At 33.7% G+C, this 24,874-nt stretch overlaps 1 protein-coding gene across 3 annotated transcripts; it reads right to left on the reverse strand.

Moving 5' to 3' along the window:
• Positions 1 to 2,896: 2,896 nt before the first annotated feature.
• Positions 2,897 to 24,874, reverse strand: LOC149803211 (cytoplasmic phosphatidylinositol transfer protein 1-like). 3 transcript variants are annotated; one of them, XR_016420156.1, is made up of 7 exons: positions 24,671 to 24,871; positions 23,927 to 24,025; positions 22,082 to 22,141; positions 19,877 to 19,972; positions 15,225 to 15,288; positions 7,556 to 11,330; positions 2,897 to 7,396 (listed from the first exon to the last, which is right to left on the reverse strand). XR_016420156.1 is itself a non-coding variant. In XM_089952836.1 (6 exons), the coding sequence occupies exons 2-6, from the start codon at positions 23,978 to 23,980 to the stop codon at positions 11,248 to 11,250; spliced, it is 357 nt and encodes a 118-aa protein (XP_089808962.1). In that variant the 5' UTR covers positions 23,981 to 24,025; positions 24,671 to 24,871; the 3' UTR covers positions 2,897 to 11,247. The 3 variants fall into 3 exon arrangements, 2 of the variants coding, with proteins under 2 accessions (XP_089808962.1, XP_089808964.1); XM_089952836.1 differs by having other exon boundaries at positions 2,897 to 11,330; XM_089952838.1 differs by lacking the exon at positions 23,927 to 24,025 and having other exon boundaries at positions 2,897 to 11,330; positions 24,671 to 24,874.

The raw sequence follows: 24,874 nt of genomic DNA on the forward strand, positions 1-24,874 counted from the left end.
TTTGTAAAAACATTTTTCCGTAATGATGACCTTATTTGAAAGCCAATCAAATTTCACAGCCCTTCATGACATGAAGTTGCACAGCTTTGTGCAGATAAAATATATTACTTTAGTCCTCGCAGTTTCTGCTTCAGGAGATGTGTTGTTCCCAATAATTTTTCATGGCATGATGAAGCTAAAAAATATTCATACACTGAAAGTATGGATCATGTGTGTGCATGAGAAGGGTTGGGTTGATGAAAAGGTGCTGCAGTGGATTATAATGTTTTATCTCACATACACACTATAATATATTCCTTAAATAAAATTTGAGTGCATTTTTTGACATAATTTTCTAATGATTTAAAATGTGTCCCACATTTTATGACTAAAAAACCTGACATGTCCCAGAACATAGTGTACACAAAAAATTACTTTAAAAATTACTTTATGGTGTCGCAACATTATGTGGTAACTTGGTCAAATTCTGCTGAGCAATGTTTTGTATAGCTGTTTACAGGTTTTTCTATATTCAGCAATGGGTGCCATATCTGATAGTGATCTGCATTATTTCCATAAATGTAAATGATTTTAATGCCAGGATGCTCTATGCCAAATTTGGTTGAAATTTGTCTTGCGGTTTTTGAGAAATTTAAAAAAGCAATTCCGATGGATGACATGATGAACTATTTATTCATAAACTCACCTAACCTTATGGCCAGGTGAGTAAATTATTCTTAAAGATCTCTGTGCTTGAATGCTTTGTCAAATTTGGTTTGATGGACCTGCATGATTTTTTGTACACACTATAAAGCCTACAGGTCAAATGTGCTTTCTCTTAAATTTGGTCAAATTATGTTAAAGTGATTTGTGTGAAACTGTTTAAATGTGAGATTTTGTTCTTTGTTTTAATAATTGAGGTATATCTGAAGGTAGATTTTGTATGAATTTAAAAGAACTTCAAATTAGGAATCTTTACATAAAATTTCTTTGTCAAAAAGTCATAAAATGGGATTTTCTTTTGTTAGGAAAAGTTTAGATATTTCGTGGCTATTCAGCAATATCTATCAAGAACAGAACGGCCTTTATGCCAGGGGGTCTTCAGTCCAACTTGCTCAGATTCTGTTAAACGTTTTTTTCATCAGTTATTGTCAATAGATTTTACTTTTCAGTAATGGTAGCCATATTTGATGCCTGATTGACACAATTGGTATGAATATGAAAAACCTTCATGCTAATATGCTCTTAGCTGTTTGGTTAAAAATGGTCCACTACATACAATAGGTTTGGTTGCAAATGGTCCACTATATACTACAATATGTTTGGTTGAAAATGGTCCACTAACTTTTTATAAGTTGCAAAGAGCAAATTTCATAAATGGATGATGTACATGGTGGACAATGCACTATGTACCGGGCACTCTACCATGTGCTCAACTGGCCTTACAGACCTGTATTATCATTTTCACAAATTATTTAGATTATGGGTGAAATCCACACATCAATGACATGATCATGAATCTGACTGGCTGAGATTGCTACCACTCAGGAGATATTTCTGGTTCAATTTTGATAATACTAATTTGTGATATTGATAATATCAGTCTATACACTCCACGTTTGATCAAAACCAGAATAGAAATATACAGCCTCCAGAATGGTATTAAGATCAACCAATCAGCATGTTACTTATAAAAAAAATTTGAATAGTTTATATTCCAATATTAACCAAAATTTGATCAGAAATACAGTTGTAAAGTGGTAACAAGATCTTACAATTCGATAGAAGATAAATGCTTTAATATGCTTGGATCTCACTAATTATGAAACTCATCTGAGGTCTTGATGAGATAATCTCACAATTCAAAGTTTAATCAAAATGGGATAAAAATATGGCTTTCCGCAAGGCAGCAATCAGATGCAAGATCACCTCAAGAATCTAGCTCACTATCAAATTCATCATCTTTAATGATGACATGTCCTAAATTTGATCATAAATATGTCCTTCACGTGGTGACCTCAGCAAATCTGGTCCAAAATCAACTAATTAACATAGCTGATATTACTCGTTATCAAACTCATCCTGATCTTGTTCATACAGACAAAAAATGACCTAAAGAGTGTAACAAGCTCAGCAACTTCAATTCAAGATCACCCTGTTAATGTGATGTGATGTGATTAGGATTTTTAACGTAGCTTTAACAATATTTCAGTCCTATCGCTACGATGTCTGCAGTGTGGCAGTTTATAGTGATGTCTAGCATTGGGGCATCATGCTGCAGACATGTAGCATGATGTCCCACCCAGTCACATTATTCTGACACCAGGCCGACCAGTCCTAACACTAACCTTTTAATGCTGAAAGCCATTAGTACCATTTTTTATAAGTCTTTGGTATGACTCGGCCAGGGATCGAACCCATGACCTCCTGTATCCGAGGCAGATGCTCTAACCACTAAACCTGTTAATGTGACTAATGTCACTAACAAGAATGGAATAGAATTAAAAATATTAATCTTTTGGAAAAAAATACATATATGTATTTGGGTGAGTGTGTATGTATGTATGTATGTATGTATATATATATATTCAATAGATTTTAAATCAAAAGATTACAAAACAGACATAATGTTAGAGGAGAAAAAGAACAAGAATCCATGAATAGAAGTGAGCTGAAAAGAAAATGATACATTACATGAAACAGGTAAACTGAGAAGAGAATACTCCTAATGCTATAAACAGATTTTATCCCTCAAATAACTGCTGAATATCTAAGGTAAATATACTGATAAGTATGTATCTATGATAAATATAGATATCACATACCTGTCAATTCTTGTTGAAAATTTTTCTCTACCAGTGAAAAGATTAATAAATATTCCTGATTTATTTAATAAAACAAACAAGTTCCATGCTAATTTGTCTTTAAATATGTTTATTACTGTACCCTTGATGCTGTTTTATTACACTGATAAATGAGAACTTGAATCTATCTTATTGTCAGTAAGGAATAAATGTGAAATGGACACTTGTAGTGAATGACACTGGCTAAAATAACATAAAACGTAAGTTATGAAAACACTGAAAACTGAGTGTACATTCATAATTAGCATTATTTAAATCAGCCATGTGCAACCTACAGTCCAACCCATATGCTGGATCTGGCCTGTGACATGGTTTTTATTCCTTATTTGCATCAAATGGTGTGGCTAAAAAAACACGTGTACCATGTACATAATCCATGCCCTGGAGGAAGATGCACATGACTGATTAAAACAAAATATAGGTGTAAGATTTTGTACTTTAAGGTCACAAGACAGAGTTTGACCACTGTATTTAGAAAATATTGATACAGGTTATAGTTTCTGACTTTGTACAGACCTTGAAATGTGTAATTTTACAAGTGAAATGAAAATAGAATGTGAACAAAAAACAGAAAAAATGAAAACAAAAAGAAATGCAAAACTGAATGTCAACAAAATATGAAAATCCATTTTGCAGAAAACAGTGCAAATACAACATGCAGAACTATTAATAATACATGAAAAAAAAAATGAAACACAGATGCATTTCATGAATGGACTTGAAAATGTATTATTTTCAAGCTGCAACTAAATTTTCACAGTTGAAACCCTTTCATAAGATAAGCCTGGATCAGATTCTTAAATATTTACACTTACAGCAACTGAGGTTATATTTTAATTTATCATGACAAATTTGTTGCTATTACACTTTTAAATGAGAAAATGCTGTCTTTTGTATTTTATGCATTTGCCATTTCATTATTGCACATTTCTATTAGGACAAGGTATCAAAACTTTAATTCTCTCCCTTTAAGATCCTCTAACAGAAATCTTGACTACAGTGAAAACATTTCCATTTCATTCCAATCAATCAAAAATGAAAGGAAACTATGGAGGCAAGACAAACATAAAATCAAAATGCATTTCTGAGATCAACTTTGCAAATCCCCCAAAATACAGATGTAATGCAAACATAAATGGAATGTAAATGGATCACAAAACAGATTTCAAATGCTGATTTTGTCAAATGCACCATTTCAGTAGTCTGTATGCACATTGAAAATATAAATTTATGACATCAGCATTCTTTTACATCACATATTACACAAATACTTGTAAGAAATAATCTACTGGAACACGTTAATTTGTTCTGTATGCGAATAGCTAAATACGTAATTGAAGTAAAATTTGTAAGAATAATTAACATTTAATGCAATACTTAAAAAAAAAATCTAAATTTGTGTAGGATCAGAATTCATCAACAAACTGACAAGGTAAATGCCATGCAAATAGAGTACTGGAACGTATTCATTATTTTACAAGCTTGGTAAATTGTTTAAAATTAAATGAACAAGTGTAATTTAAACAGAAAAACCTATATGTAACAAAATATATACATTTGTATCTTTTCCATAACTTCGGGCACTACATCATTTTGAACCCTTATACGTAAGAGTTATACCACTTGCCCTTTTAATTTTGATTCATATTGTTTAGAAATATTAAAACTGGCCATCGCAAATATTTGATGATGACACAGCTGACCGTCTACACTTCCCTCAAAATACACTTTTTCCATGAACCAGAAAGGATAGCAAACTGGCTCATTGTTTACCCTGAAAACATACATTTTGTTTGAAATGGGGACAAGATTATTGTGTTATGGACCCCTGGTAAGGTTATGTGCATTTTTTACAATTCTAATAGTTTTTTTTTGTTTTAAAATCTGGTAAGGCAATACAAAGAAACAGAAGGATAAACAAATTGTTTAGCAGTACCAATTCTAAAGGAATGACCACAGTACTTAGAATCATTCAGCCCAAGCACAGATAATGAATGCCTGATATAAGTAACTGCAAGGAACAAGTCAACAAAAACACTGCTAATTATTAGAGTAATGTACTTCACTGTTTTCTGGTATTTCTTTTTTCAATTTATTTCTCTTAACAATGCATTTATTGTTTTGCTACCTCAGCTATGATATTTATTCTGTGTGCGATACTTCCTTGTATGACTGATTTTCGGACATTTACTCCTGTGAATTACATACATCTCTGCCTAGATATATTTGATCAATGTCCTGAACTGTGCAAAGATTACATCATGAACAGCATCTGAATCATGTTTAGCTCTCTTTGTATAAGCACATAATTGCATATGTGCTCTAAATTGTGCACTCCAACTGCAGCTTAATCATGCATTTCACTATCAACTATACGTACTAGTGATTTTTCATACACATTTTCTTCATCTGCTATAACGAGACCTACAAGACAGGCAGCATCTGCACAGATATGTACAGTAGGCCTGGTATATGATCCTACTTTACCTGAGATTAGACCATGAGGAAGTTAAAAAGCTAACTTTCAGCATGAGGAATAACAATGTTTTCTTTTCCGGATAGCACTAGCACCATATGAGTGTAAAGCGACTATAATGAGACCTACAAGACATGCAGCACCTGCACAGACATGTACAGTAAGCCTGGAATATGATACTACCTTACCTGAGATTGGACAATAAGAAAGTTAAAATGCTAAATTTCAGCATGAGGAATAACAATGTTTTCTATTCAGGATAGCACCATATGAGTATACAGTGATGAATATAATATTTTAGAATGTCCATGTTCTTTAATAAACTGGAGAAAATTCTACTTTGTAGTTTCCTGTGGTAAATTTTATACAGGCTTAATTATGCCATATCAAGAAAATAACTAGTTACTGGGTAATCATGGTTGCAGAAGTTAATAACACCTCAGCACAACAGAGGCACTATGAGGCCAACTAAAAGCAACATTCCAAACATGGAAATTTGGTAAAAATCTGATTAGTCCTTTTGTGAAGACATCTAATGAATTTCTATAGTTAGCAAAGACAACCATATTTCACTGCAAATTAGCATCACCTGTGCCCCCCTAAAATGAAAGCCCTTCATGCAAGCATACTTTCTATAGATTCGATTAAAATTCTATTGTGTGGCTTTTGCGAAGAACTTGTTTAAATATTTTTATAATTTTAGTAATGGTGGCCATATAAATTTTAAAGCTCTTCCTGCTAGGATACTTTGGTAAAATTCTTTTCAATAGGGTTTAAGATGGATTTGCCGAAAGGTTTTTCTATTTTTAGTAATGGTGGCTGTTGTCTGTATAACCCTGAAAGCCCTTAAAGACAGGAAGCTTTCTCTGAAATTTTGTCAATATAGTTTTTGAGAAAATGTTTGAAGGCTTTTTTATATTTATTAATGACATCCATAAAATGGCTGATCCACATTATTTATCTAAATTTCAGATCCCTTCAGGCCAGAAAGATTTTTGTACAAATTGATCAAAATCTATTCGGCAGTTTTCAAGAAGTCATTTAAAGTTTGTCTATGTAGTAACAGTAGCCATCCCATTTGTACAAATGTAAAAACAAACCATTAGTGTCCGAATGTTCTATGTAAAATTTGGCTGAAATGTTCCAGTGTTTTTCTAGAAGCTGAAAACAGCAAATGTTGCTGGACAACAGAGAACAGATGCAGGGTCATACCATAATGTCACTGTCCATATGGTCTAGTACACTAATATCTAAAACACTGAGTATTGTATGTAAGGAATGATCTACTTGTAAATATATGAATTTATGTCCTGAAGTATTAAACATGTGCAGCCTGAAAACTGAAATTAAATTCTGCATATAGCTAGAAACACATTTAAATGAATATATATATTTGCATTGATATATATATGGCTTGTAACATAAATTCATATTTAAAAACAGACAAATATTGAAAAAAAGTGTCATTTTCTCCAATACTGAATTCTAGAAAATAACAGACAACCTATTTATCTGATCCACCTTTTCTTGAGCAAGCAGTAAAACTTTAAAGAATTCAGCCTAAATTTTTGTTAACCTAAGGAATGTTTTTTTTTTTCAGGATAGCAGCATGCGAGTATAAAGTGGTAAATACAATATTTTATGATGTACACATGTTTTAAGGAACTGTAGAAAGTTCTGCTTTGTAGCTTTCTGTAGTAAATTTTATACAGATTTAATTATGTGTCATATCAAGAAAACAATTAGTTATATCGTCATGGTTACATTCTAAAACATAAGCAGCATAAGTGGTGCATTATACAAATGCCTTGTGTTTAATATAGAGGCCATCCTCTAGAGAGGACCCTCTCAAGACCGGCCACCCCTTCATCAGAGACCAATATCCCCAAAAACAAAATAAAATAATTTACCATTCTATCCCACTCATAAAAGGTGGCAAAATGTACTTTTTTATGTAGGTCACAATGATCTTGACAGTTAATCAAAATCGTCAGGCCTCTTCTGTACCTTAAGTGCAGCTCTCCACAAGCTATGAAAACAGTCTACAATAAATATGTTATACAAAATCATTTTTTTTCTTTCTGTAATAATGATAGAAAACTTGGACCTTTTGAAATCAATATTAATTAAGCCATCCACAAACTTTGGTGAAGGTAGATGGTAGATAATGCAACTTTCTGTGGAGAAATGATTCTTCAGTTTGTGACCTCAACCTTTGATCCCAACATCAGCAGACTTCTTCCTGATCCAAATTCAAGCCATCAACAAAATTCAGTCCCCATCTGATGTAGAACTAAAGTTAATGACCCACAATCAATAGGGTGTGTGGCTTTGTCCTTATACAATGTTTGGTCCTAATTCCTAATATGTGATGTTAGGATCTTACCTCCATCTTGTACAAAAGAAATGGCAACTGGAAGAATTACATTTTTTTTCCCTTTTCATGCACCTGCCAGATGGCACAGTTATAATGTTATGACATCTGTCCATTCATCTGTCTGTTACCTTGTTTATTTCTGTAAAATAACTTGAGCTGAACACTCTACCCTTAACATACTTTGTGGATTGCTAGCACTTGCTGTAAGAAGAAACCTTTTGATTTGGAATTAAGATCACTATGGCTGAAGGAAAAGAATGGATTCGACTAAATAACATTAGTTCAATAAGATGCTACAAGATAACCAACAAACTATCTGCACTGAGTATTTGAAAAAAAGTGACAAAATATACTAATGCAGCAACAAATCACAAGTTTTCCTGGTGATACAAATCCTCACTTGAGAACAGTATTAAAAAATGCTATGAAAAATCCTGATTCTCAATAAGAAGATGTGAAACTGTCTACTGCACCTTCTGGCGTAAATGAAAATTATACTCATGTATGCTTTTAAACATGTTATAGGAAGTCTAGTACATTTGCAAAATGTTCCAAACACTCCCATTTTACCTGTAAGTAACAATTAATGATAAATTTTCAAGAGTACGAGTTTATGGTGTGGCAGTAAATTATGTTTTTAACAGTACTGAAATTCATGGATATTGATAATAATAGCATTTGCAGCAAACCATATACTTTGTTGCCTTAAAATGCATAATTTGTTTTTTTGCTAACATGAAAACCAAAAAATATGTACCCTGCCTGTAAAAATGATTTTACAACAAGGCTTGACAAACCAGATCCAATGACTGGATTTGAGCTAACACTTTACAAAATGAAACACTTATACCTGTTCACTTTCTCTAAACATGAACACTGTAGAACCCAACTTGTCCTCACATAACATACCCAGAGGTAAGGGTCTATGCTGTTTGTTCCATTTATGATTAAATAACAACAGCACTAACTTGATCTGCCAGTACATTATGATGAAAGATCCAAGACCATGCTGCTTGCAGGTGGATGTATACAGTAAATCATTGCAAAAAGCATTTTCAAGTGCACAGGTGGGGAAAACCCCCAAAGGGAATATTCAGTATAAATTAATGAAACTATATATGTGTTACATCAAAAAGCCTATATTGAGCAATAACAAAAATAAAAGTATGTTATACACATTCCACAAACAACAATGCAAAATCTGCATTTTTTGCAAAAAATACCTAAGACTCTGTAAAATAAAAAATCTGGAATACAGAAGAACAAAAAGCACTCTGTAAAAGGCATGTTTCTATAATTTACATTGATATGTATATCTTCTAATTTTAAAGTAACATGAATATACTTAGCATTTTAATATCTACCAGCTTCTCACAGTTCCTTCTAAAGCTTCTTTAAAATATGTCTGGAATGGTTTCCTCTTCCACATCTCAAACATTACAGCAAGCATCTCTAACACCTGGCAAAAATTCAGTGCTAAATTTGATTTAATGATTTCAAGCCATTTAAACAAGTCTATCATAATGTAATTCCATTGTTTTTCTAAAGCCCAGACAAGGAAACATTTGAGCCCATTAGTTTGACTGGATAGTTCATCGGTGATTGGTTACCAAATCACCTAATGTTAGCCAAAGTTCAAATCAGCATGCTCCACAACAAATATAGCCTCATTGAATTCCATGATCTCCTCCATGGAATCATGAGCTGCCATGTCTGAGTTCTCAACAAAAGCATGTTTTCACCTTTTATGGCTGTAAGAATGGTTTCATATTATTGAATCTCAAATTAACACAAATATTTTTGCCAGTTTAAGTGATGATCGCTATGATACAATATGAGAGATGACAAAGGATACAATTCATGGTGTCATTGGAAACAAACTACAAAAGAAAATAAGTTGTACGAGACAGTCGACCATTTAATTTGATCCATCACGATTTCCTTTTTGCTGGAATTTGGATGGTTTTCAAGTATTGAAGGCGTTAAATACACCTGACATATCAATAATGTACTTAATATTTCAAGTATTCTTTAACTCTGTTTTGGGTAAAAGAAAATGAAATGGATTTACTGACTTTATCACAAACAATAAATGGTTTCACATTTATTCTTTGAAGCGATCCAGATATATAACAAACAAAACAACATAGGATTATGACTGAACTGCAAATCGCTGTTTTATCTAAATGATGTAGTGCTTTTTATGAGATATCCCAGGTCTCAAGTTATATCACTCTGCAGTAACAGTATTAAACTGAGCTGAGTGCAAAACTTAATGCAGATCAATTGGCCATAATGACTTTCGACTGAAGAGTAATACTTCTTGTGACACAGATATATAGCAAACTACATGACTCTGCAGAAAATAGTGTGTGATAAACTGACCGGTTTTTCATACATCAGTGATCTGTATTAACTCCATTTCTCACACACTGTTTTCTAGATTTGACATAAGAATCTGGCTCTATTCTGAATCTATGTTGTCTGAGTAACTGCTAATTGCAAAGGTTGGGAAATATATGGCACAGAGACCTAGTTTTAACTTAAGGATGGATCTTTATCAAAAGTTACCTGACTCTGCAAAGAACACTGTCAGAGAAAATTAGCTAAACACAAACCTTAACTTTCACAAACTTAACTTAATGCAAAGGTAAGCACAAACCACTCGGACATGAAAAATAGGTCAGAGACCTAGTTTTCACTGATGTCTATGATCCTCATGAAACATTTACATACCATGTCATGTGATAATACAGGCAACACTGTCCAAGAAAAGTGACCTAAATGCATATCCTAACCTCAGTGCTGACTGATGAACTGCTTTGCAATTCAGCCCAAAAGGAGGAAAATTAAGGACACTATTTACAGATGAGAAACTCAAATTATTCAAAGTGACCGTACTGATGTTGTAACTGTACTGTTATAATCATCATAAATTACTGCTTCTGTGCATATGACATCATTTTGACAGTAATGTCCAATAATTTTCCATATAAACTCTAACAAAATTTTTTTTATAATTCTTTGTGAAAACTAAATCTATGTTTGCTTTAACAATTCCATAAATCATTCTAAAGTTATGATTATAAATGTACAAAACCTGGCATCACACATTACTAATTTTAAGACAGTTCGTTAAATCACTTTTAACAATCTCATACAGATGGATATCATACTACATTTTAACTTTTTATATAATACATCTGTTAGCATTAAGAAATTTTCTAATGCATGTGTTAATGTCACTTGCATTCTGATTGAAAGAAAAGCATTAAATACTACAAATAAATATTGTTCACTTGTTTATCTTTATGACATATGAAGAAATTTGTTTATGATAATATCTCAATATTGCCAAAAATTATTTTGTATCTTTGTGAATTGTCACTAAGAGTGAACACAAAACCCTGACCTAATCATTCACTCAGTCAAATTTAACTATAACCTAGATAAAAGCTTCCTTGTTTTAATGTGTTGTCTGCTGCTTCAAGGTAATTTTAAGGACTGAACATGGGTCATGAATAAATGGCTTGGCAGTGCATTTCCAAACATTAATCATCTCCCTCTATAACCTTTTTGTTTGTTGCTTCATGCATTTTGTTTTCATACACTCGAATATCATCTAAAGTCATATCTGAAAAATAAAGGATATAAATTATTTAAATAAATGGAAAAAATAAGTGAATAAATCAGCAATAAATAAAAGATGTATACATGTAAAGGGTCTAATAGCAACACCAACATATTACTAACTTTAAAGTGTTCATTAAAAGTTAAGATCCAAAACATACAGATAAAGAATTCTTTAAAAAAATCTGCAGGAAACTAAATTAACACAAGTCAAGTCCCATTAAGAGAGTTCAAAATGATCAACAAGGGAAATAACTCTGAAAATAGGGTGTATATGAGATAAAACAAATAGAAGGTTCATCTAGGTTTAAGAGGAAATGTTCCAACCATGTTCCATGAGAATACGTTGATTTGTTCTTTAGCTTAAGCTGAATTTAGACAACACTAATGTTTCCATTTAAAAATAATTTGCTTTACAAAGGGCTTAATTATATATAACATGGAGTAGATGAGATGAAACCCATAAAAGGCACATGGAAATCTATGAGACGATGTTCATACTAAATTGCACCAGAACGGTTCTTGAACTATACCATTTCCAAGCAACTATATGGCAAGTCTATTGTCAAGGGCCATAACTCTATCCAAAATGGAGTTTAGGTAAAAAATAACTCACATTAAATGCACATCTAAATATCTAAGTGTTGAGACAACTTTACAAACTAAATTGCACAAAAATATGTGGAAATGGTTCTTGATTTTGTTGGCTACATGGCTCTACTGTAGTGACTTTCAATGTGGATGTACAGATGGACACACATATAAACAGTCAATCAAATGGATGCCAAAGTGATTGTTACTTTGAACTTCTACTAAGACCAGTTCTCACTCACTAGAGACTGAATGGTCCTGGAGTTCAAACTTCTGTGCTGGATCTCTGAGCAAATCCTGATCAGAACCAAGTTGACATGTGTTGATAAGTTGTTTGCAGTATGTGAAAGTAATTAATTGTCCTCCCCTTTTTTATTTTTGCTGGCATGCTACATAGAGTAAAACTCCATTGACCAGGAGTTCTAAAATTTGTTTATGTAGGGTTTAGCTGATAGCTAATTGCTTCCTAAGTCAGCTTCAAACTGAATCACACTTGAACTTATTCTGACAAGTGAAATGATCATGCTTTACATTTGCTATATGCAGTAAAGTTTCAACTTCAAAGAATGTTGCCACTGTTCACAAGCCTGTAAAATTCTATAATATATATGGCTTAATCATTCTCATTTAAAGTAATGACGTGTTATACCTTTTATTTTCCTACACGCATCTAGCATCTGTTTGATTTACCTGTATTGGGTTGTTCCATGTCCTGATTGTACCTATGCAAATTAGCACAATGGGCTCACTCACTGTAGTCTTCAAAACACATGTCAATAACTGTTGTCAGCCAGTAAAGTAATGTGTGAAATGGTCATTTATACCTGACCTCTTTGCCTTTTAATTGCCGCTGTTTAGACTGCCTAAATTATACTTTTACATCAGCTACAATCATGACTTTACACATGCTACACGTAACGGGCATATACTGAAAGTGGTGCTTTTTTTCCCTCAGCTACAATCATGACTGTTTACACATGCTACACGTAATGAAAGTGGTGCTTTTTTCCCCTTCTATTTTCTAAGATTAGTGAAAAATTGTGTTTTCTTGAAACAACCGTGTCAGGGGGTCTGGGAGTATAAAATCATGCTTTCAGCACAACATGCTGTGAGGCAATTTGATTAAAATTGTATATCCACTTCAAGTAGCAGTGATCTGATTTTAATCAGTTTGTGCTGAGTTATGGCGAATGTGTCAACATCTTGATAATACATTTCCACTTTCATCAATGTGATCAAAGTTTTCTCAGGCAATTTTTTTTTATCAAACAAGCTCAATGGGCACCTTATTTGAATAAAGGACAGGCCTGTCTGTTCATGAGATCTGAAATTAGAGGGTCCCTGGACGTTCAGCTATCAGATCTTTTTGAGCACTGCAAATGCAAGAACTATGAGGGAATTCCAAAACGTAACAGAGTCACCAAGGAAGTTATCTCCCCCACCTATTCTCATTTTACGAAAGCAAGAAAGATAATATGCAGATGAAAATGTCTTTATCTTTTTTTTATAAGAACTGTTTTGTAGCATGAAGAATGAAGGTGTTACAATTCAATTTTATTATAAAGAAGAAAAAACTGTACAACAAAATGTATAGCTTGTCCGATTGTCCAAGTGACAACTATTAAGGTAAAGAAAATCCTTTCTCATTATGTCAAATCTGGTTTTTAAAAAAACAAAGATACTAAACTACTTGCATGTGCAAACAAATGTATTGTCTGATGAATTAATGCTTAATCACCATTACAATTAGCAACATAAAAACATAATTTGTCTAATTAACTTGTGTAGAATATACACTGTACAGTCTATATCAACCTATGTTCCATTTTGTTCCAAATACACCTCTCCCTCGATAACTTGCACTCAAGGGGGTCCACAAACAGACTGCACTATAAATGTGGGTGTGAGTTACCGAGGGACCTCCAAAAATTGAGGGAACTGGGCCTTTTAATGACTGAATCCTCATTTTACAATCATGTTGATAATAATTTTAAATAACGAGCTTTATCTAATGAAGTTGTTCATTATTCTGTTTAAATAACATTTATTTTCAAAATGTCCAACATGTGAAAGATTGTTTCAACTGGTTTCAACAACCATTACGTGTACGTGAAAAATCTGTAGTACGTCACTGCTTTTTGTTTTCTTGAGTCTAGTACCCGTAGTGGTGTTCAATAATATCCTGCCAAATTGGGAGTCCCCAGAGCAGTACCTAGACTAACTGTTGATACACCACCAAACAAGATTCCTTTTTATAAAAAAATTGTGACATTTATTTTGGGAGACAATTGTCTATGTCGAGTTCAATTTTTGTATAGATAAATTAGCACAATATTGATGTAGTGATTTCATTGGAAGTAATAATGAAACTTCTTATCATCCTTGAGGGTATCTAAGTGCCAGTTCAAGAATTCTCTGAAACTTGCTTGCCCACAATGGTCCGTATCTGTGAAATCAAGTATTCATTTCGCTTGGCTGCCTTGCTATCTTCAGTTAATTTAAGGTAGTTCACGTTACATACACAATAACATTTATAACAGTGATCAAATGAAGTGAGTTCACCTGACATACAGTTGGGGCCACTAGATTTTAAGTTTGTAGGATTTTTGTGCCTTTTAACTTTTCTTTTATTCCACCTTCTTTATTTGATTCAAAAGACATAATTAACGTGATAATATAAAGGAGGCCAGCTTTTAATTCAGTGCAACAATACAACAAATACTTCAAGTCAGTTTTCAAAACACGGTCGGGACTTAATTAGGTTCTCAGAGAAACGCTCGTGGACATAGTTGTTACAGTAGATTGATGCATTTTATGTTTAATTACAAGAGGACACATTGCATTTATGACGACTACACTTAAAAGGAACTAAAAGTTAGAACCAGAACACAAATTTCATTTGAATTTTTTATAATTTAATTTGTATTTATTTATTAAAGTACTGCCTCCGCTTGGCGTAAGTGACATTTTCATTGATCAAAATTTCTTTACATATCGTTAATTGTGGTGTACTAGGAATGTCATTTGGAAAGAAAATGTAAAAAATTGGATGAGTTTTTTAAATTTGATATTTCATAATGCTGATGAAAATTCCAGGTCTATCTACAGTTTTTGACGATAAAACAAGTGATATATTAAAGTTTCCATTACCAATTTTGATCTCGATTTGCTTGAAGTTCAGCAAATAGGGATCAATTTTTGGGTATTTTCTGGTTTAGAAAATGGGATCCATGCCTGATCCCGCGTTATAAGTAGGTTTGTGATTATCAAGGAAGTTGTTTATTCTTAAAAGGTCAAGAATACTTGCCAATCCATTCATCTATCCATGCGAATGCTTGTCTGTGCCCAAGTAATAAAATATCCCTCACAGTCTGAAATTTACAGAGGAAAATATACACAAGTAATCAATATGTTATTCAATACATTTTAACTGATGAAAATGTTACAAGTAAATTTCCTATATCAGGCAACTGTCTCCATGGCATTAGCCAGATAGCAAATTTTAAAGCAACACTAAATGATGTAAATACAACTGGATTACTCAAAATTGTGGCTAGATGTGGGTTGTAGGTTGCACATGCTTGCACTTCATGCAAATCCAGCCTACCCAAGTAAAAGAAAGAGAATTCAGGAGTTATAAATCAGCCAAGAACTAAAAGCAGTTGAAATAAATTAAACAGCAATTTCCAAAACAAAATTCACAGACTGTAAAAGGATTTGTGATCATGCAAGCATTATATCTGGTACCACTTTATACCAAGATATTGTATAGTGAGGGATAAACAGTAAGTATAATATGCCCTGCATATGCGGCAATGTAAACTGTACATAAAGTTTGCTATGAAAGGTATGACTAAAGAAGACCGAGTAGATTGCAGGTTTGGATGTGACAGATTTGATCTGAAGTCAGAAAGTACGAGCTTGAGTCCAAACAAGTACCAATGTGTTGTTTCTGAGGTCTTATATAGAAACTGAGTTCTGTAAGTCACAAGTGCAAAAACACTTGGTGCACATATGAAGGTAATAACACAAAAACTCCAAGGCCTGCATTTTGAACCCATCATCAAATCACTGCTGTAAAAAATATGTGACCTAAAAAACAAGGTCAAAAGGTTGACCCAGTAAGCATGTTGACTTAACATTGTAATGACTCATCCAAAATATGAATAAAATCCATCAAATGAAACAACTCTAACCCAAACCTAAAAGCAAACTTGCCATGACTGTGACCTTGACCCCACAAACAAAGGCACAAAAGTACATGTTGCTGAATGATTGTCTAACCTTCATAATGATTCATCTCAATCATGAAGAAAAGTCATAATGGGATTTTATGGATCAAAGGAGTGAAAGTGCAGGTAAAAGAATTAATTGTTTAAGCTTTATAATGATTCATCTACAGCACAAAGAAAATTCATAACAGAGTTTAGGAAATATAAGCAAATAAAAAACAATATTCAAAAAAAAAAACATAACACAAATTTTCCAAGACAGATGTTGACCCCAAGGTGAAAATGGAAAGTGTGCACATCACTGAATGAACTGTCCTAGCTTCATAATAATTCATTCCAATTATAAGAAAACACATCATGGGATTTATGAAATATTAGCAAATGAACAATCTTTAACCAAAACATTTTGGCAAATTTTCTATGACTGACCTTGACTTTAAGAACAAAGGAGTGAAAGTGCATGTTGCAGAATGGATTGTCTAAGCTTTATCATGACTGCTCTCAAGAGTGAAGAGAACTGATAAATGAATTTAGGAAATATAAGCAAATATGAAGAAAAAAAGATTAAAAAAAACCCCAAAAACCCACACATTTTCTCTGATTGTCAAGGGGACAAGCATACACATTACCAAGTGAATTCATTCCAGCTATGAAGATAACCCATCAAAGGTTTTAGAAATGTAGACAAATATTCTATTACCAAGGTCAAAAGGGAAGGACGCATATCACCAAATGAATGGTCACATCTTCATAACAATGTTTCAATTATGAAGAAAATCCATCAAGGGATTTAGGAAATATAAGCAAATTGAAAAAAGGAAATTTAATGCAAATTTTCTTTAACTGACTTTAATCCTAAAATGAACTGTCTTCCCAAGTAAGAAGAGAATCTACTAAGAGTCTTAAAAAAATATTTGGAACTAAAAAAAATGTAATCCTAAAATGCTGAATGCACATTTTCTCTGACTATGACCTATATTCAAAAGTAAAAGCAGCAAGCAAGCTTGTCAAAGAATGACAAGAATCATTAAAGAGGCTTAGGAATATGTTCAAAAAATTGACAATTTTAATCAAACCCTTTACCCTGCTGTCATCATTATAATGACTCCTACAGTATCTTTCACTTTCCACTAATGTGGGCTTCACACTTTTACATCACTCACCTTATGTGCAAATTGTTCAACTTTGTTTTGCAAACCCCAAACATCAAAGCACACTTCACACAATATAAAATAAATGGAATGTTGGACAGTGGACCATATGCACCTCTAGCTGGACTGACAGGTGAACTGCATAAATGATATTAAGCATACAAAGAACTAATAGAGGTAGTTTCAACTCTTTAATCAACTATTAAGCATTATAAAACAGGACATATTATACATCTTTGATTATAAAACAATATATATTATACATCTTTGGCATTCCTTGGGTCTCACCCTCCGCTGCATGAGGTTAGTAGTGGTAAGATGGTAGAGAAGCATGCAGTAACTATGAGGGGAATCACCAGTCTGACTGATGTCAGGGCCAAATGGCCAACATGCCCTATCTATGAGGCAGAATTGCCAGTATGACTGATGTCCTGGCAGAATTGCCGATGTTTTGAGGCAGACTCGCCAGTATGACTGACTGACATAACTGTTAAGGCAGAATTGCCGCTGTATTGAGGCAGAGTCGCCACAACTTGTCATGTCTAAGTCGAGTGGATTGGGGACAGAATGCCCGATGACGTAATAGTGGCGAATACCACTGAAGAAGATACGGCAAGAGCAGCCTATTAGTATGAGGGGTCTGGTTGCCACCTCCAGAGATAGTGCAATTAGTACGCTGGTGGGAGATTAATCATAAGACCTACAGGCGAAGGGTGAGCCAGATATAACAGAACTGAAGGCAGCGGTTGGGGCAGTGGAGGATACAAAACAAAACAGACTACTCTCGATGCTGATCCCTTGTAAAGTGACTGACCACTGTCAGCTACCTCAGCGCAGCAGACTCTTGTTTCTGATTGGCTGATAGCTAATCCAACTTAGTGTGCGTGTCCGGTGCCTAACCTTGAACTGACCCATATCACAGGCCCTGGTTGGACTCCATTCTTTGTGTAAACATCATTTAATTACATTAAACACCTATTTACACAATATAAAATAAATGGAATGTTGGACAGTGGACCATATGCACCTCTAGCTGGACTGACAGGTGAACTGCATATATGATATTAAGCATACAAAGAACTAACAGAGGTAGTGTCAACTCTTTATTCAACTATTAAGCATTATAAAACAGGACATATTATACATCTTTGATTATAAAACAGTACATATTATACATCTTTGGCATTCCTTGGGTCTCACCCTCCGCTGCATGAGGTTAGTAGTGGTAAGATGGTACAGAAGCATGCAGTAACTATGAGGCAGAATCGCCAGTCTGACTGATGTCAGGGCCAAATGGCCAACATGCCCTATCTATGAGGCAGAATTGCCAGTATGACTGATGTCCAGGTAGAATTGCCGATGTTTTGAGGCAGACTCGCCAGTATGACTGACTGACATAACTGTTAAGGCAGAATTGCCGCTGTATTGAGGCAGAGTTGCCACAACTTGTTATGTCTGTAAGTCGAGTGGATTGGGGACAGAATGCCCAAATGACGCTGCATGCCAAGTAATGGAACTGCAGTAGTATGCAGCGGAGAGCCCCAAGGAACGGATAGATAAGGATGAGAAGTACCCTCAGTTCTGTTAAACTAAACATGAAAATCACTATCGATATAAGCAATTATGTATATGAAATGAACGACTGCCATACTAAGAATTACACAACAGTGAATCATCATAAATGGATACTACTGCAAGAACCCGTGCCAAAGTATGACTAGTCCGGGGTCTATGCCTGCACACCATGTTATGGTGATACCAAGACTGAAGTCACATTATATCTAGAGTGGAGTCGTAATTGAGTCTGTGATGCAAGAATCTGTAGGCAAGTCATATATGACGAAACTGGCACTGCAATGTTCCTTGCTTGTTCTCTGTTGGGAGCTGATGTATAAATAAAGTTAAGTTTTCACTTACTGCCAAAAATCACTCTGCAGACACGTATACAGTTCATGTAGTTCAATAATGAAGTCAGATGCATATAACCGCTTGCAGTGCACATGCAGTAAACTGATTAAATTAGAAACCAACTAGATACACCAACAAACGTTAGTAAACACAATGCTTAATGCCACTCAATGGCCATGAATCTGATGATCCTGCTCCACAGAACACAGTAAACACACTACTGGTGTGAAACACACCTCACCGCCGACTGAATCTGATGATCACACTACGTTGAACACTGCAGAAAGAACACGCACAATTAAACACTTAGAATAATAAGGAAATTTAATGCAAATTTTCTTTAACTGACTTTAATCCTAAAATGAACTGTCTTCCCAAGTAAGAAGAGAATCTACTAAGAGTCTTAAAAAAATATTTGGAACTAAAAAAAAAATGTAATCCTAAAATGCTGAATGCACATTTTCTCTGACTATGACCTATATTCAAAAGTAAAAGTAGCAAGCAAGCTTGTCAAAGAATGACAAGAATCATTAAAGAGGCTTAGGAATATGTTCAAAAAATTGACAATTTTAATCAAACCCTTTACCCTGTGCTGTCATCATTATAATGACTCCTACAGTATCTTTCACTTTCCACTAATGTGGGCTTCACACTTTTACATCACTCACCTTATGTGCAAATTGTTCAACTTTTTTTTGCAAACCCCAAACATCAAAGCACACCTTAACAACCTTGTATGAACACATCATAGGTTTGACAGTATCCTAGAAAGAAATAAAGAAAAAAGTATTTGACGATATCAAGTTCAAAATAATTATCTATATCACAATGCTAATGATTTAAAAAAAATACTTTTGAACAGTGTTTTTACTGACTATGGTAATAAGCAATAGTGACAACCTGGAGAGAGAACAATGAAGGAACATGTAAGAAAGTGGCATATATTCTACTTGTGTGGTAAAATGTTTACAAAAAATAGGACAAAAACTTTCAAGACCCAGAATCACTCAGGAACAAATAAAAATGTCCCATTTTTGGGATTTTAAGATTTAGTGATGTTCAATATTCTCATTTGACAATGAAATATGATCACATGTCCTCTGAAATACTGGTCATTTTAATGTTTAAACAACAAAATCAACAGCATGTCAACTATTAGAAAAGTTATGTGTAATCATGATTTCATAACATCTGCATTTGATTCTATGTTCCCACATCACTGCATGACTTTATTTAGGCTGCTGACAGACCAATAACTGGTCACTTGCACTGACTGAGTTTCAGTTTTATGATTTCATTTTGGTATAAAACCAATATCTGGACGGGAAATTTATTTTCATTTTTAGAGTAAAGTGGTTTCAGCTTAATGAGTTAATAACTAGGAAATATTCTGGACAAGAACCATGACTGATTCAATGAGATTTCAGTTTACTGAGGTTTCAATGTATTCTGATCTTGAAGATAACTTCAATAATGGGGCCCCCAAGTGATCTGAAACGCTCACCATTATGGATCACTGCCATCTCACCTCTGTCTGCATGGGTTTGAGTCTCGGGTTCGGCCAATAAGGGTATGAGAGAAAGCTTGCCTGTAGCTTCTTGTGGGTTGGTGGTTCTTTCCGGGGCTTTCCCGGGTTCTTCCTCCACCATTTATACTAGCCACCATGTATAGCCTATCTTGTGCTGAAAAATGGTTTTAAAACGTTTGCATACTCATAGTAGATCCACAAGAAAATACAGATAATTATGCTTCATGACTTATCATACATGGTTCCACAATACTAACGAGATCACTATGACATTTAGCTTACAGGTCAAATTTTTTATTTTATAAAACCAAACTATTTTTTTCCATCAGACTATATATATACACACACACCACACCCTCCTTACACAAAACAACAGTCATCTGACTTCCAGGACATGGTGTGTTGAGGGCTCCCGTTTCATCAAAATAATTTATGTCTATACAATGTATAGTGTACTTGACCTTGGTCCATGACTGAGGGTCGGGTTTTGGCCTATCTGACTTTTTAATTTAAAAGATGCTTAGTTTGACTGAAATTCAAGATCTGGGTTTTCCTTGGGAAATTTTATTGTGTCTTTGATACAAAGGTTTTGTAAACAAGGTCTCCATTCCCGTTTCATATGTTTTGGGGAATCTATGAGTAGAGTTGTTAGTTTTGTTCAGATATAATTTGACAGGATTCATTTATTTAAATTATTCATTGGAATTACAAAATGCTCATGGACTTTTTAGACTAAACCAATCCTTTGGAATTATTGGAAATTCATTCAAATGCATTCTGGATTATATGACTGTGATACATCAAGACTATTAGTACATCACCGCAGTCAAGGCTATTTGTGAAGCAGCACATTTAAGACTACTGGTACATCAGCACATTCAGTATTTTTGATCTTGTGATATGACGATGACTTAGGATTATTTGGGATTTAATTCACAATACTCTAGGTTCCTCTTAAATCATCACTTTGTAACTTGTTGATTTCACTTGTTAACAGGTTTTGCTACTTTGTATGACGTAGTTTGGAACCTAGAGTTATAACACAATGATCATCCAGAAAAATTATCAATAATGTAAAGAACAAATTGTAAGCATAGAGGACATTCTCACGATGAATATGAGTGAAAACGTCTGGATCACTGGCATACAGATGATAGACATTTTAACTGTTAACTGCAAAGAAGATTTGTAATACTGCTTTTGTACTGAATCTGAACTGCCACTCAAAGACACTATTTTCAAGCCCTGATGACACTTTAAAAAAAGCAAACAATATGTGTAAATTCCACTAATCTATCATTCCTATATTGTTATAACTCATCATAATATGATACCATAAATGTACCTTCCAATCTTTTTGTAGATGACCACGGTTTTTTTTCTTAGACATAAACTTGACTGGGTCCTGAAGAAAAAAAAAAGTACAGCTAAATACATGGCATGGATTGGCAAATGCACACCCTTTGCTTAAAAACACTCTCCTACACACACTTTCTGACCCTGACTTTTATGCTTTTAAACTATTACCTATGTGTTGTACCCCAAAATATATATCTTGTATCATGCTACAATGACTGCATGTATACAGTTTGTTAAAAAAAAACATGACTGTAATCACATCTTGCATACATCTGACAGTTTGTTTTATCCCATAAATGAGGCTCAAACGTTTAACACTCTTGCAGATAGCTAATATCAATGAATCAAGTTGGGCTAATTTTCACCAAGCAGTTTAGGAGGGGTGGAGAGTTATGGACTGACCAACAGTTGGTCTAATTTTCACCAACCAGTTTCTCTCTATCCTGCTGATTACTTAAGTAAACACTTTAACATTTGGCTTAATTTATAAAATGTACCAGTGACTTTCAATGTGGATGTACAGACAGACACACATATAAACAGTCAATCAAATGGAAGCCAAAGTGATTGTTACTTTGAACTTCTACTAAGACCAGTTAAACAAATATTACACAAGTTACAAAAATTAAGTCACTTTTGAATGGCTGACACCAAATTTCGAACTCAAACTCTAGCTCTGAAGTTGTATGGTTTCCAGGCTTGGTGGTAGAACTATTAAGTTCAGTAATTTGTCAATTGATATTAAAATGGAAAAATAATATACTGGTGATACTCGCTGTATGCCAATTCAATTTATATACTTTCGTTTTAAAGAAATTTATAATAAAGAAATAGCATTTAATTTGCACCAATGTGCTTGTTTTTATGCCATATCTGGCACCATGTGTGCGAGTCATGCATAACTCACATGTGTACATGTGCACACATTTCATCACTCATTCAGAAAGCACTTTTCATGTATACAACAACCTCAGGAATGCATCTATGGCGTAAATCAAGCATCGCCAGTTTAAGTACATACCCAGTTGGCAGTAACACTGTAAAAATTACAATCTGAGAAAAAAATATCAAAGTCCAAATACATACACAAAGCTTGGAATGTTTGAAGGCTCAAGACTGAAAACTATGTTATAAATGTTATTAAGGGAAAACTACATTCAAACTTTTTATACAAATAATTTTATTTCTTCAAATCAACTGTACAGCTAATAACCAACTGAATCAACCAAACATCCATCCTAATTCCTTTCATTCACTCTATTTATCATTGTCTTTGCAGATGCAACTTCAGAGGAAAACAGAAAATATTAAATGTACTCCAGGAACACAGATGCCCAAATCACAGTACCTCAGAAATGACCTACTGTAAAAATGAAACACCTAACCAGACGGAAAGACAGACATATGAACAAAGAGACTGCTACGCTCCTTCTTATTCTAGATAGGACAGGAAAATTAATAATCATCAGACATATTGTCTACAAGAATCAAGAATCAATTATTTCTTGCCACAAATGATCTATCTATTGGTTGATGTTTGAAGGTAAGCTTCAGATAAGCAAAAAAGAAAATGAAATCTGCTCATGAAAGAAGGATCCCTATGCATAGTAACTCAAAAAGTGACCTAAATGCAACACCTATTCAGACAGACATATGAACATGGTAATATCTATAGACTCCTTATTCTATGAGGGTCATAAACATTAATAAACATACTGTAAAAAAAAATCGCAAACTCAATATTTTTGTAATAATAATCCCTTTTTAATGTATGAAAGACTTAATTTCCACCTCAAAAGTCTAAAATCAGTTAATGCTTGCCAATAATTACCTCTTCTTCCTTATATTTTTTTTCAGGGAATTCATCGTATGCTATATCCATCATATCTATTTCTCGGATGGCAAGTTCTTCTGGAGAAAGGTTATGGATCTGCAGGGAAAACATATGCAGATGTACATAAAACCGATGAGTTTGTGAAATCTACTGGGAAAAGAATTTATACACGTTACATATATACATAAACATGCAGTCATTTGAGTTTTTGAGTTCTAATGGCACTTTTAACATATTACTAGCTATATCAAGCTGAGGAAATAGGAACTAAGTGCCTTTCCTAAGACAAATCCATGTAATTGACCTGTCACCTATGGACCACAGCTCCCAAACATACACACACACACACCTCCAGAAAACAGAAGGAGGCAAGTAGACATACAGAAGGCTGGACGAAGAAAATGCAACTCAAAACATGTGATATATAACATCCCCTCCAAAAAAAGATGAGAAGCAAACAAGACAAAGAGAGAGAAGTTATATTTATTTAAAGGAAAAATACAAATTTAGCAAATTTTACTAAAAAAGAAGTACATTATACGCTTTCAGTCACTTGTAAAGAATTAAATTCTGATCATAATGGAAATGACATGAAAATAAATAGAAATTATGAAATATGATGACTCATGAAAATTTTCCATAAAGGTGATTTTTCAATATAAATTTACATTTTCTTAATTTCTTTCAATTCTTGGATCTCAAATGTAATTAAAGCAAGCAAAACTGCACCTCTCAACTTACATTTGGATTGCATCCATTGTTATCTTCATATTTTGTTTCCACGTGAACTGAAAATCGTGGAATAAAGGAACACTGAAATAAAACAACATGTTTTTAGAATAGATACTGAGTTTCATAACCTCTGATATCCCATCCTAGAAAACTGCAAAGGTTTAAAAAGTCAAGCAAAAAAAACTTTCCTGTTTATTTTTTTAAGATTTCTAA

This window comes from Sinohyriopsis cumingii, chromosome 3, assembly GCF_028554795.1.
Source record: "Sinohyriopsis cumingii isolate HCF-2022 chromosome 3, ASM2855479v2, whole genome shotgun sequence".
NCBI classification, from domain to species: domain Eukaryota; kingdom Metazoa; phylum Mollusca; class Bivalvia; order Unionida; family Unionidae; genus Sinohyriopsis; species Sinohyriopsis cumingii.